Source organism: Chelonoidis abingdonii, chromosome 3 (assembly GCF_003597395.2).
Source record: "Chelonoidis abingdonii isolate Lonesome George chromosome 3, CheloAbing_2.0, whole genome shotgun sequence".
NCBI classification, from domain to species: domain Eukaryota; kingdom Metazoa; phylum Chordata; order Testudines; family Testudinidae; genus Chelonoidis; species Chelonoidis abingdonii.
The window spans coordinates 60,706,615-60,720,659 of NC_133771.1; the positions used below are offsets into that span (position 1 = coordinate 60,706,615).

General features: G+C 41.5%; 1 protein-coding gene across 5 annotated transcripts in view; it reads left to right on the forward strand.

Moving 5' to 3' along the window:
• The window catches only part of CD109 (CD109 molecule), a 133,322-nt gene that overhangs the window by 89,095 nt on the left and 30,182 nt on the right, over positions 1-14,045 (forward strand). For all 5 annotated transcript variants that reach the window (XR_012655499.1, XM_032764088.2, XM_075063804.1 and 2 more), the window contains 6 exons: positions 1,348-1,461; positions 2,038-2,256; positions 4,056-4,200; positions 5,079-5,255; positions 8,357-8,438; positions 13,368-13,596. Coding sequence is in view for 4 of the 5 variants with exons in the window: in XM_032764088.2 (XP_032619979.1) it covers positions 1,348-1,461; positions 2,038-2,256; positions 4,056-4,200; positions 5,079-5,255; positions 8,357-8,438; positions 13,368-13,596 (966 nt within the window). In the remaining variant the exon portion in view is untranslated. The remainder of the gene's footprint in view (positions 1-1,347; positions 1,462-2,037; positions 2,257-4,055; positions 4,201-5,078; positions 5,256-8,356; positions 8,439-13,367; positions 13,597-14,045) is intronic.

Below are 14,045 nucleotides of genomic sequence, written 5' to 3' on the forward strand. Positions count from 1 at the left end.
CAAGTGGTTCACCACAACCCCAGGGCCCCTGGGTTGGGACCTGGAGTAGAGGGCGGGCCCAGGTCCCTCCCTCTCCACTCCCCTCCTCCAAGGACACTAGGGGAGAGATTAAGAACTGGTTCAGAGGCAAGCAAAATCGCCCTGAACCTACCCCAGAGAAAAGAAAGCGCGAGACCCAGAGAACAATACCGGCAATTTGCCACAGCACCTAAGATATGAAGTGCCTTTCTTTTCAAAAATGCCAAGAGCTCAGCTCCTCCCACGTGAACCGGGCTAGAGGGCATGTCTATGCTGCAGTAAAACACCTGTCGGTGGTCCGAGCTAAGACTCTAGCCTGAGCTTGAACATCTACACTGCAATTTTATAGCCCTGCAACCTGAGCCTGGGAGCCCGAGTCAGCTGACATCGGCCAGCCACAGTGTTTTATTGCAGTGTAAACATACCTAGAGAGTCCTCAGAAAAAGGCATTTGCTGTTGTACTGAACAGTGGTTCTCAAACTTTTGTACCGGTGTCCCCTTTCACATAGCACCCTCTGTGTGTGAATCCCCCTTATAAATTAAAAACACCTTTTTGTATATTTAACACTATTATAAATGCTGGAGGCAAAGTGGAGCTTGGGGTGGAGTCTGACAGCTCATGACTCCCCATGTAATAACCTCATGACCCCTTGAGGGATCCTGACCCCCAGTTTGAGAACCCCTGTGGTAATAGTTGCTTTGGCTCATGCTTCAGTCCTGTCATATTACTAGGGCTTCTGTTTTTCAGGATTTGTTAATTTCATTTTTTGAGGCTTATTTTTAGCAATTTTTGAATTCTATGTAGATATCTAAAAACTGGGTTTTTTGGGGGGCTCTCTCTTTGTACTGAGTAATCTCTTTGTAATGTTCCCTAGTGTGCTGTAGTGTCACACTGTTTCAAACAGCGCTATGTTAAAGCTCCCTAGAGAATCTTTAATATGCATCAGCAGGATCTACACAGACCAATTAATGTGAAACCCATTAGGTGTTTTAGAAATCAAGCCCCTGTAGTCCACATTACTGCTCTGCATAGACAAGCCGTTACTACAACTATTTCTGGTGTTTGTCTGGTTATTTTTGGATAAGCACTGTTTTCATTTTTTTTATTGTGTGTTTTATTGTTGTTTATTGGTTAAAACCAAAAATCAGAAAAAATGCATATCACCTAATGGTAATTGCCCAATACAAGTAACCTTGTTCTCTAATCCAGGTTTACCAATGGGAAAGTCTCATTAGAACAAATCTGAATCTAAACTGTCTCTGTAGCAAATTTAATAGCTAATGTATGACCACAGGGGTTCACTGTTGTATAATGATTTTGTTTTCCAGTTAGAAGCTTTTCAACCCTTTTTCATTTCCTTGAACCTTCCTTACTCGGTTACCAGAGGAGAGCAGTTTATTTTGGAAGTAAACATCTTCAATTATTTGAAAGAAGCAACCAAGGTAAATATAGGCAAACTTTTTTGTTAGTATTTTTCCCTTACCATTTTGCTATGTTCTGAAGTTTGTCAGCTCTTCTAGAGGCAGTTTTTAATATATGAACTATATGCTACAGGAGTCAGGAAAATCTAGTTTCCTACATGTAAATCATTGCACCCAAATTAGTCAAATGGACTATATATTTTTGGCTTCCTCTGAATGGGATTGGCCAAAAATAGGATTCTGGGTTTGATGGTTGGATCTGGTATGACATGTAATGTGTTCCTGAGCCCTACTATTTGGTGAATGGCAGTTCCTGTGAAGTGCTGAGATCTTCAGTTCCCATCGACTTCCAGTTCTTTCTTTGCCTCTTGTCCATGTTTTCTTGCTCTGATTCTTGGATATTGCCCAGACATTGGAAGGCTTACACATACTATAGTGATCACATCTCCTTGACATTCTTACTGTTTCTTAAGTGAATAGATGGTACAACTAAAACATATTTTTAGATACACACAGAAAATGACAGTTTATAAAAGAGAGTTCCTAAGAATAACACCCTTTTTCCAGTTAAAAGTATTAATCACAATCTTTTTATAGGTTATGGTGACTCTTGACCTCAGTGACACATTTGAAATTCTTATCACATCCAATGAAATAAATGCTACAGGAAACCAGCAATCTGTGTTGGTACCAAGTGAAGATGCAAAGACTGTTAATTTCCCAATCAAACCAAAACAACTGGGAGCGATTTCTATTAAAGTGACAGCAGTATCGCCCACTGCTTCTGATGCCATCCTCCAGAAGGTTTTAGTGAAGGTAAATATTCAAAGGCATAGGTCGTTTCAAGCATTCAGAGATGTTATCCCCTTAAAAAGGAGAATGTTGTGAAAAGGCAAACCAAAGGAATATTTATTTATTTCTGTTTTGACCTGAAGCTTTCAGAATGGGTGAATGTTAGCAGAAAGTTTATCTTTTAAAGAACTCCTTCATTAACATGTTTTAGACTGCCTTTTAAGAAATATAAACAAAAAAATTGCTATATTTTACAAAGCCTTGATCGTGTGACTGGGTGAACATGGGTGAGCATGGGTTTTCAGGACTGGGTCCATGGATGCTACAACTATATTATAATCCAGCCAAAGAAAGTAAAATAATAGTGTTGTGAGAAAAAGTTTAATGGGTTTAACTGCACAATTGACTTTATTTCAACAGAGCTTTAATATGACAAATTGTGGGAGTGGGAGAAAGTTAGGGTGACTGGACAGCAAATGTGAAAAATAGGGACGGGAGTAAGGAGTAATAGGAGCCTATATAAGAAAAAGACCCCAAAATCGGGACTGTCTCTATAAAATCGGGTCATCTGGTCACCCTAGAGAAAGTTAGCCAAAAGTTATTCGTAAATAAATTAAAGAAACTAAAATTCCCATCCAAATTCTGTGTTTTACACCAGTGTGACTCTATTTAAGTTAGGTATAAGGGCCCAATCCTATATCGTTTGCTCTCAAGAGTAATCCCTTTAAATTCAGTGAAATTTAGTAAGGGTTCATGCTTGGACTCTAAGGGTGAAATGTACGGCTATGTAGAGGACAAACACTTCATCCGCTAAACAGACTTGTGGTGGCACTAAGGATATGTCTACATTGCAGCTGGGAGCCAGCCTCACAGCCCAGATAGACAGACCCGTGCTAGCTCAAGCAGACTCGCATGCTAAAAATAGCAGTGGCTGGAACTAGCCACTTGAGTCTGGGCCTGCCTGATCATCTGAGTCTATGCTCAGGTCTCTTGCCTGTGACACCAGTCATGCAGCAACATGCACATTGCCATTTTCAGTGCAGTAGCTTGAGGAGAGGTAGTGCGAGTCTGTTTGGGAGGCATGCTTGCAACTGCAGTGTAGACGTACCTGAAGGTACTTGTATGATTCCCATTACTGTAATCTCTGAGCACCTCACAGTCTTTAATGTATTTATCCTCACAACACCCTGAGAGGTAGGGGAGTACTATTATCCCCATTTTACAGGTGGGAAACTGAGGCACAGAGAGGCTAGACAACTTGCCCAAGGTCACATAGGAAGTCTATAGTGGAGTAAGGACTTGAACCTGCATCTGTGGCCATCTCCTTAACCCTTGGACCATTCCTTTCCTTCCTCCCACTACTTTGTCCTCTGCACAGGGTGAGTTTTCCCCTGAGTGCAAAATTTCATTCTTTGAGCATTACAGTGTTGCATTTGTGTGAAAGAACAAACCTTTTATCCTAGAATGCTCTGCTCCATGGTCCTGATCCAAAACGCTTTGAAGTCAATGGAAAGATTCTCACTGACTTTTGTGGACTTTGTATCAAGCTCTGTATATTATTGTTTGTTATTAACAATTCATCTTGATAAGCCATTACTACAGGTGGAAGTGCCTGCTGTTTTTAAGAAACACATACATGTGCATCAGCTCAGATGAGTCAATACTCTACTTCTTGCTGTATTAGCAAGTAGCAGAAAAGATTTGTTAGCAGCAGTTTAGATCTTGCAGTCCGACAGATACTTTTGTACTAGCACAAAGAGAAATCTAAAGACAGCACATAAAGTTTTTGAGATTAAAGTGATCCTTTTTGTTTATTTTGATAGGCTGAGGGACTGGAACAGTCTTATTCACAGACACGTCTTTTAGATTTGACTGGGAATAACTCACCAACTGTAACAGAAACTTTGGATTTCACCTTCCCTCCTGATGTAGTAAGTGGCAGTGAAAGAGTACAAGTCACTGTTATTGGTAAGGATTATTTTATCCTATTTACACCTTCATTTATTTTCTGGCAATCTGTCTTACGCTTTTGCAGACTGTAAATATAAAACTGTTTGCTGGGCTTGTGTTGGATTTACATTCAACTCACATAGTTTCCAAGATATGGTATGGTGTGACACTGTGTCATTACAAACAAATGCTTTTGAGATGCCAGTCTACCCAATTCCCCTACAGAACTAGCAGAGGGGTTCTCCATATAGCAGAGTTCTTCCTTTGGCCCAGGTCTGCTCTCCTGCCTCACATGGTTAATCTCACTGAAACCAATGTGGAGATCAGTGTGAGTAAAGTGAACAAGATTTGGTCCCAGGTGGTTGCTGATCTTTGGTTTTAATGACACCGTGTTTATACTCATATTGGCTTAATTTTAATGTTAGACTGTTGGGATGGATACTGCCCTGGTTAACTCCCAAAGTCCTCTCCCATCATCCACTGGGCTAAGAATGAGGTTTCTGTGGAGCCTGTTTAAGACAGAGGAATTTGAACCTTACTTGGATATTATGGTGGTTAGTGTTTTCGTCATGTAGGGGTCTCTTTCATATGGTTAGAGATCTAGCTTTTAATAAGAAAGCTCTAGGCCAGTATAATTCTGGGACAGAAATTGCAAATGTATACAATTAATGAAACATAGCCCGGGATGGGAGATTCTATTTTGTTTTTGAAAACAGTGACTGCTGAGCAGTTTGAAATCTTAGAATAAGTCCCTGGGCAGATGGGTGAGTGCAGATGAGATGGCTAAAGGGACATGAAAAACGCAACATATCTCATGCTTCCACAGTGTAAGTAACCCCACCCTCTATGTGGTATGCATACATTTATATGCACTGAACTTTAATTTTATCTTTCAGGTGATATTCTTGGGCCTTCTATCAATGGCTTGGAATCGCTGATTAAGATGCCTTATGGCTGTGGTGAACAGAACATGATAAATTTTGCTCCTAATATTTATGTTTTGGAATACCTGACCAATACAAGGCAATTGAAGGAAGATATTAAACTGAAGGCTACATCATTTATGAGAGAAGGTCTGTAAACTTTCAGGAAAGATCCTAGATTTAAAAAAAAATATCATACCGGTAGAAAATACTTTATTTGTGGCCCTGCATTTGGAATTTGATTCACCATTCTTTTGATGATGTGTGAGCTAGACAAGGAGCCCACTTATTTGTAGCTGTGTTGGTTCTCCAGGGCTGACAGTATTAAAAAGTCAGATAATTTTACATTTGTCCCTAAAGTAAGATCTGCTGAGTATGAAGATGCCATTTGTGTATAGTAACTTTCCAGGATAAAATTACCCTGTAAAAGGTGACCCATATCATCATTTTTGGAGCTGGTTAGCTTTTGCCAATAAAGCAGCACAAATCTGAGTCTTTCTAACTGCTCCTTGCATCATAAAGGGTTCCAAGTTAGTTAGAAACACAGATTAATCCCTGATAGAACTCCTTGGACTACAGTAGATACCAGGTCTAAATTTTATCTTGCTTCCTAGACTGATCTCCCCTAGACGGAGAAATAATCCTGTGAATAGAAATATTCTCAACGGTGTAGTTTCCAGGAGTTCTTCTTGGCCTGATGATTAGACTTTGGTCACCCCAGAGCTACACAGCAAAGCCTGTCAGAAGTATTCTTTCCTGCAGAAAGTTTAGATGAAGACAGTCTTGTGTGTGTTTTTGTTTTCAGCAAAATTTTTCATGGACTATTTTTTTTTTGTTTTTAAATTGAAAACTGAGAAATTTTAGCTGAAAACCAATAATTTTAATTTGGAAATGCTACTGCAGTGAAAGTTGTACTCTGGGTGCCTCATGCTCCCATTCTGCTCTATGGCTCAGGTTACAACTCCTAGGATGCACCAGAGTGTCCTCACTTGTTTAGCCACTGTAGTGCATCATGGGAGATGTAGTCTGCCTGGGGAACCTGGCCTATAGAGGATAATGGGGGCATGAGGTACTACAGTTCCCTTAAGGCATCGTGGTGGCATTTCCAAATGTAATTTTTGTGTGTGTGTGTTTGGCCAAAATTCTGTGGTTTTCCAGTGTTCAATTTTTTGATGAAAAAGTTGAAAGTTTTCCATGGAAAGTACACTTTTCACAATACATTTTGTTTTCTTAAAAACCCAATTTTCTGTCAAACAAAAGTTGGATTGAAATTTTTCAACCAGCTCTACTACATAGTTTGGTTGCAAAATAAGAGGGGGAAGAGGGAGAAAAGAGAGAGAGCTGTCATTTTAACAGCTATTCTCAAGTTCGTAAGCAATTTCCTGAAGTGCTCTTAAAAACAAACAAACAAACAAAAAAACAGAAAAAGACACTCTTATAGTAGAATAAAAGTGTCCACAGAGAGGGTTAAGAGAAAAGGAGGCACTGTTATATCAATTTTACAGATGGGGATAAAGGAGGTTAAATGATTTCCTGAAGGTTGTACACTAAGTCAATGGACAGGTAGTGATCAAAAACACTACGGTAATTTTTAAATCTGTAAGATCGTAGAACACCACTGGAGAAAATGCAGTATTCCATAAGGGTAGTTTTATTTTCTGGTTATTAAAATTGTGCAGTCAATATTATAGTTTACTAACCATATCATACTTGGCTAGCTCACCAAGCATGTATTCAAGCTGATGGACATATCCCAATGGAACCAATATATGTATCCAGATCTCTGTATACAATATATGTTGTCATGGTGCCATTGAAAGAACTGTGCCAGTCCATTATATTCTTTGAAAAACTCTGGAAGATATTTGCAGCAGTGACAATAACATAACATATTTTTATTAATCTTATTGTGCAATAAATATTATTATTGATGTGGCTATACAGACAGCCAGGATGGGGTTTTGGATAATGTTCCTAGCAAGTGAAATCTAGGACAAAAAGTTTCAGAGACACTAAAGAGTCAGTGGAGAGCAAAACAGTTCAACTAAAAGACTCATTTCATTTTTAAAAATCTATGTAAATTGATTTTGCATTGTAGTTAAAATATGAAGAAAAGGATGTTGTACTGCTATTAGTGGTTGTGATGGGAGACTAAACTCAGTAAGTGGTTGATATCAAACTATACCTGAGTTTTTATTAAAGATACATATTATCAACAAAAAGACATACATGTGTCAAACACCAGGAAATGTCTTGGAAAACCTAGGGATGTCTTTCAACCAGAGTCTTCCTCTAAAACAGCAGTTCTCAACCAGGGGTTTGGGGCCTCCTGGGGGGCTACAAGCAGATTTCAGGGGGTCCGCCAAGCAGAACCACATTAGAATCAATGAGGCCCAGGTGCGAGGCTCTGAACCCCGCCACCTGGAGCTGAAGCCAAAACCTGAACAACTTAGCTTTGCAGGGCTCCCTGGATGTGGGGCTCCGGGCAGCTGCCCTGCTTGCTACCCCTAACACTGCCTCTGACTTTTACATGTAGAAAAACAGTTGTGGCTCATGTGGGCTGTAGAGATTTTATAGCATGTTGCGGGAGCCTCAGAAAGAAAAAGGTTGAGAACCCCTGCTCTGAAGCACGTCTCTTCATGGCTGACCCACCTCATTGTAGGACCACTCTTTCCAGCATGCTTTTCTGACAGCTAGCTGGTCCTTTAAATTTGGCAGAGATGAGCAGCTGCAGCTCTAACGTAGCTACATGGCAGCTGTGACTACTTTTTGCTGCATCTTCTGCCTTGCTAGCTGATAAGTATTTTCCTTTCTGCTTTTCTTTTTTCCTATTATTCAGAAGATGGTACATCTCACTGTGCCTTGAATTCATTCTTAGTTTTAGGTTCTGCAGCAGTGGAGTTATGTGAAAATGTACAGTTGTGTACCAATCTGACGTCCCTTGATGACAGGAGGATTAAAGATGGAGTGGGAGCCATACACCTCAGTTTCCATAAATAGATCCTTCATGTTACTGCTACCTAATTTGTTTGTTTTTTGTATTCTCTCACTCATAGTTACTCCTGCACATTTGGCAGAAATATTTTGAAACATGAGATTTAAAATCTCCATAAATATATTCTGCTGGAGCAGTCTGACTTCTTTCTCTGCTGTCTGACAGCTCCTTTCCTGAAGCCCCCAGAAAGAAATTCCAGTTTGAATCTACTCAAGAGTAATTTATACAATACCTGTCTTTGCTTTGGTCTCTTTAGGCTACCAAAGAGAGCTACACTACCAAAGGGATGATGGCTCTTTCAGTGCCTTTGGCAACAGTGACTCCTCTGGGAGCACATGGTAAGTAATTTTGCTAGAAAAAGAAAATACTCAATTTGGAATTTTGTCAAATATTTGCATATTTCACTGTGACTAAAACGTTTGTGAAACTGGTAAAAATGCCCAGATATGGTTGCAGTCTGGTTTTTGGTATGTATTTAGGCCAACTTGTAAGATTCTCTAAGAGACGAGATGGGTGAGGTAATATCTTTTATTGATGAAAGAGACAAACTTTCAAGCTTACACAGAATTTACTGAAAGAGCAGCAAAGAGTTCTGTGGCACCCTATAGACTAACAGACGTATTGGAGCACAAGCTTTCGTGGGTGAATACCCGCTTCATCGGATGCATGCCAGACAGAATTTACTGTCTTTTTAGCTTAGATGATCTAAGGCCATTATTAGGACAGAGTTTTTTAGCTTCACAAAAGATGAGTAGTGAATCACTTTCATCAGAGGATTTGTTGAATGAAATGCTTGGAGGTTATTCTTCTATCCCAGAGAATAGCTCACTAGAACAGAAAGCATTTTATAATGGAACCAATGAAGTACACTGCACATTTGACTGCTAGACACAACACAAAGGGTGAAATTTTGTGCTGTGGAAGCCAGAGTTTCCTCGGCCTTAAAGACACCATTGCGTCCTCTCAGTTCCAGGCTGCTTTGGGGCTGGATTAACCCCCAGCATAATTTAGGGAGCTGTTTTAAATTATGGCAGACCTGACTGAACTGACACTGAGGAGCTTTCTGGTAATTACAGCTGTTTAAAAAAAAAAAAAAAGGAAAAAAAAAAAAGAATGGCTGTAATGCTGCGGGCCATAGTGCCACCCTCTTCCATTCCCAATATGTGCCATACTCCAGGGCCATGGTTCTCAACCTATTTATCATTGTGGGCTGCCATGTGAGGCGGACAGGCAGCTGGAACCCAGACCCTGCTGCGTGGTCCAGTGGCCATTAGCACACACCTGAGCCACAAGTGTGCTAACTGGGATACATGTGATCTGCGGCCCACATGTTGAGAACTGCTGCTCCAGGGCTTGTAAGGGGCGCTGCAACCTGTTGTCCTTCACAGTGCCTTTGCTTGTGGGGGAGGAGGTTCACCCCAGCAGGCTGAAGTGTTTTTAGGATCCCTGTTTGCTCCTGCAGGTGTGTATAAGAACTGGAGCAGGAGGGAGAATCCCTCCCAAAGTCTTGTGGTAAAGATAATTTCATGCTATTACAAAAATTAGGGCTAACTCTGAGCATTGTTCTGTCCATGCTCAGCAAATAAATCGTAGCTGTGCTGTTGAGTGACTCATCAGCCTTGAAGCTGTTCAGATACATTTAGGAGAATTTGTCATCAAAGTTCTGAACAGCCTTTAAATCTTTCTTTACTGAAGACGCATAGGATGAACAGTCTCTCTGAGGGTAAATTAGACCCTGTGCAGAGGGCCAGCACAGGGGCTATGCCCCACTCTGAACAGGTCCCCCAGTCAGCTCTTGGAGACCCCAGCTGGTAAGCCCTCTGGGCAAACAGAACAGCACACACACTTCACCAGGGTATCTTCACCAAATGTCTTTATTATTGTCTTCTGCCTTGTGTTCCAGGTCCCACCAACATAGCAGCAGTTCCAGCTCCCTGGCTCAGCCTTTTATACTATTTGCCTTCTCCCAGCTATCCAGCCAGTGAACTAATTACAGCATTTGCTCATCAGGCTCTCTATAAGTGCAAGTGATTCCTTCTCCACCGTCCAAACCTGCTCTTACTCTAATTACACCAGTGGTTGTTATAAGTGACTCAGGTTCTAGCTTCTAAAAGTTCTCTTTGTAGCTGCTAATGGCACCATGTCACACACTTTCCCCCTTTATTTCTCCTAGCTTAGTTAGGCTCCCTTTTCCAGTGGTAATCAGTTTTCTCCCTGACATGTTTGATCTTCCTTATGGGGGTGATTGCCTCTGCCTCACTGCCTCTGGAGTTCTCTTAGTCTGACTTTCTGTGGGCCAGCTGTGAGGATTCTCCATCCACAGAATAAGAACTCCTTAGCTGGGGGTGTACCCCACAATTCCATTTCATCCCACAGGTCATTGCAACAGGGATGAGCTCAGACTTTGGCCCTGGATCTGTCCCATCCTTTGTAGAGCATTCTCAGTCATCCTCCCCCACCATCACCCCACTGTCTGATGGCCTCTCCTCCCCCTTAGTTGTTAAACTCTCAGGGATCTTCCCTTTCTCTGGGGTACATTGGATTCACCTCCCACTCTTTCTTCAGGTTGTCCTGGTACAGGTGAGCCCTGCTCCTCCATCCCCTTTTCCTGCTTCTCCTCTACCCCAGTATTTCCTACCTCAATCCCATTTTCTTGTCTTGTTGGTTCCCATCTAGGGTTTACTCTTATCCACCCTTGTGGGCCTGGGGTCCCCTTTTTCCTATCATCCAATGAGGTTCCTTCCCCGAGCCTTTCTTCTACTTAAAGGGAATGGGTTCCAATCCATCCCTAGGACCACAGGATGGGGCAAAGTTCCCCCTACTCTTACCCTTTTCCATCAGAACTTCTCATGTACCTCTAATGGGACTAACACCACCATGTGTGCACTCTATGCCTAGAGCATTCCCTGCCTGAACATACTGTGATTTAACTAGCCTGCTCTAGAGGAGCGAGCAGTCAGCTGCCAAATCAAAAATACCCATCTCTGGTCTTTGGCTAATGCTCACAGGAATTGTTTTTACTCCCTTCTGAGAGCTTCAGATCACCCCAGTCCAGCTGCAATATTCCTCCATTCCAAATACAGGCAGTCCTTTTCTGTCTCATTGGCAGCAGGTGATATCCTGGCTGGCTGAAATGACCTTCCTTTCATCCTCTCTTGCACCTGCAGGTCTTACTGCCTAAGCAATCTCACATTATTGCCTCCCTTCTTCTACCTTTGTTGGACATGCTGCTTTTAAAAAAAAAAAATCTGCTTCAATGCACTTAGCCAGTTTTACTGCTGCCTCCATTGTCTCTGGTTGGTGTCTCCTCACCCAGACTTGAGTGATACCTGGGAGGTTCTGCAAAAACTGCTCTAATATCACACTTCCATTACCACTGCCATATCTTGCCCCCTTGGCCTTCTGCATGACTGTTCTGGGCCCTACCTCAACAGTCCACCTGGCCATCTTAAATTTCTGTCTGTATTTTTCAGCTGACAAGCCTACCTGATCCTGCATAACAGCTTTTAATACTTCATAATTCTTGGCCTGCTCTTTGTTCAATGCTATATAAGTGGCTTGGGCTTCTCCTGCCAGATAAGGTGCTAAACTGTGGCTAGGATGAAGAATTAGAGGCCTACACCATTAGCTGTTCTTTCAAAAATCAGTAAGACTGCATCAGGATTATCTTTGGGGCCCATTTTACAGTGTCCCAGCCCCCGACTTCCATGCCTTGTAGCAGGACTTATCACACTGTGTGCTAACTGCTACTATACCTGAAACACTCACTGTTGCTCCACCTGCCATCCCAGCAGAACTTGTTTCTTTGTCTGCTGAATTGTCTGCAGGATCTTCTGCTTCTCCTTTTTTTGTTCAGTCACAGGATTAGCACCTTCATTTCCCCCTCAGATTCAGCCTATCCTTGCATAGGATGCCTCTCAACCTTCCTGGCTCTGGCTGACCAGCAGATTCCAGACAAGCCCCTGCTTGTAAACAGGTGCCCCCTTCAGCACTTGGAAGCCCTAGCTGGTAACCCATCTGAACAAACCAAAGAGAGCACACAGTCCACCAGGCGGTGGTTGTTGTTGTTGTGTATTGTTTGTGGGGTTTTTTTTTAACTTTTTTTTTGTGCTTTGTGCTCCAGGTATACCACCACCAGAACCTCCCCCATCCTGCTCCATGGCTCAGCCTTTTATACTGCTTGCCTTCTTCTCCAAGCTAGCCATCTGGGGAGCTAAATACCTCATTAGCTCATCAGGTTCTCTACAGGAGTGAGTGAGCCCTTCTCTCCTACCAAACCCACTCTTGCTCTAACCACACCCTGTACCTTGCATACTCTAAGTGATGAGGGTGCTGGCTTCCAAATGCTCTCTTGATAGCTGCTAACAGCAACCTATCTCATCCACTTAGATCCCAGTTATCTCTTGAGGTGTTAAATGGGATTGAAGTGGTACATAGGCCTTGTTCTAGCCCTCTTCAAGGGACTGAATTTCCTCTTGAAGTGCTCGGCTACTAAGATGATGATGGGTTCTGTAAAAGTACCTTGATAGATGAGCTGCATGAAGCAGTCACTATCAGTCTAAGTCATCTAAATAAGAATGATTTAAATTACTGGCCTGATCCAAAACTCCCTGAAGTCAGTTAGTCTTTTCACTGATTTCAGTGAGCTTTAGATCGGGTTTAATATTGATAGAATGGAGAAAATAAGATTATCTGCATGGTGCTATCAAGACTGAACCTTGGTACATAAATAGTGCAGTATCAGGATGTACATATAGCATAAGAAGAGGTCAATGAAAAGTTTCAAAATGTTTGCAGTTAAGCCACAGAAGGTTGTTCTGACATTATGATTCTGTGGGAAGGGTGTTTTGTTAAAATCACATTTATTGCTGTTCTACATCATATAATATAATTATAAAGTTCCTTGACAAACTTAGGCCCCAATCCTGCAAACATGTACGCACGTTTAATTTATGAGCAACAGTTGACTAAAGGTTAGCATGTGCTGGCAGAATTGGAGCCTCTAATATGTATTTAGTTTTGAAATGCTGAAGAGATAAAGTGTTGTTTTATGGACAGGAAAAATAACTATATTTTTCTTTTGTTAGTGGTTCTTAGCTGTTTCTTGCCGATTAATGCTCACTCTTCAGGGTATGTGTCTTCCTCTGTATTTGGAAAGTGTTTAGCACACTTAGGGCACTACAGCAGTCTGAATAATAAAACATGTTTAATAGAAGAAGTTGTAATATATCATTAATTCTTTGTGTGTGCTTAACCTTTCCCCCAAGGTTATCAGCTTTTGTATTACGATGTTTCCTGCAAGCTCGTCCATTCATAGATGTTGATCCATACGTACTGAAGAAAACAGCTGATTGGATTGTCAAACATCAGAAACCTAATGGTGAATTCTGGGAACCTGGAAAAGTGATACACAGTGAACTTCAAGGAGGCAGTAGTAGCCCAATCACTCTCACCGCTTACATTATGACAACTCTGTTTGGGTACCAAAATGATGAGGTATTACAATACTTTGGTTTTGTTTGTAGTTAATAAAATACCTCCTAAACTATCACAGTAATTCTTAATCATTTTGCAGTTTTTAAAGGAATTGAGGGATATCATAACAAGGACAATAACACATGATTTGGTTAAACTTTGCTACACTTTGGCCTGATGGCATCTTTCCTGTCTGCTGGTATTTAGGAGTTGTATTAGAACTGTGGAACATCCAGTCTCACTTGACCTTTCCAAAAACTTAACAGAGTTTGGGGAAAAGTGGCAAATATATCATAGTTGAGGCCCCAGATCCTTTACAGCAGATAAGCATGTGCTGAACTTTAAGGGTGTGAGCAGTCCCATTGACTTCAACAGGAGGGCTCACATGTTTCAAATTAAGTAAGTGCTTTGTTGGCTGAGGCCTTAATGCCTCTAGTGGTCATGTCTGTGACCCTGAAAGAGATTTTCTA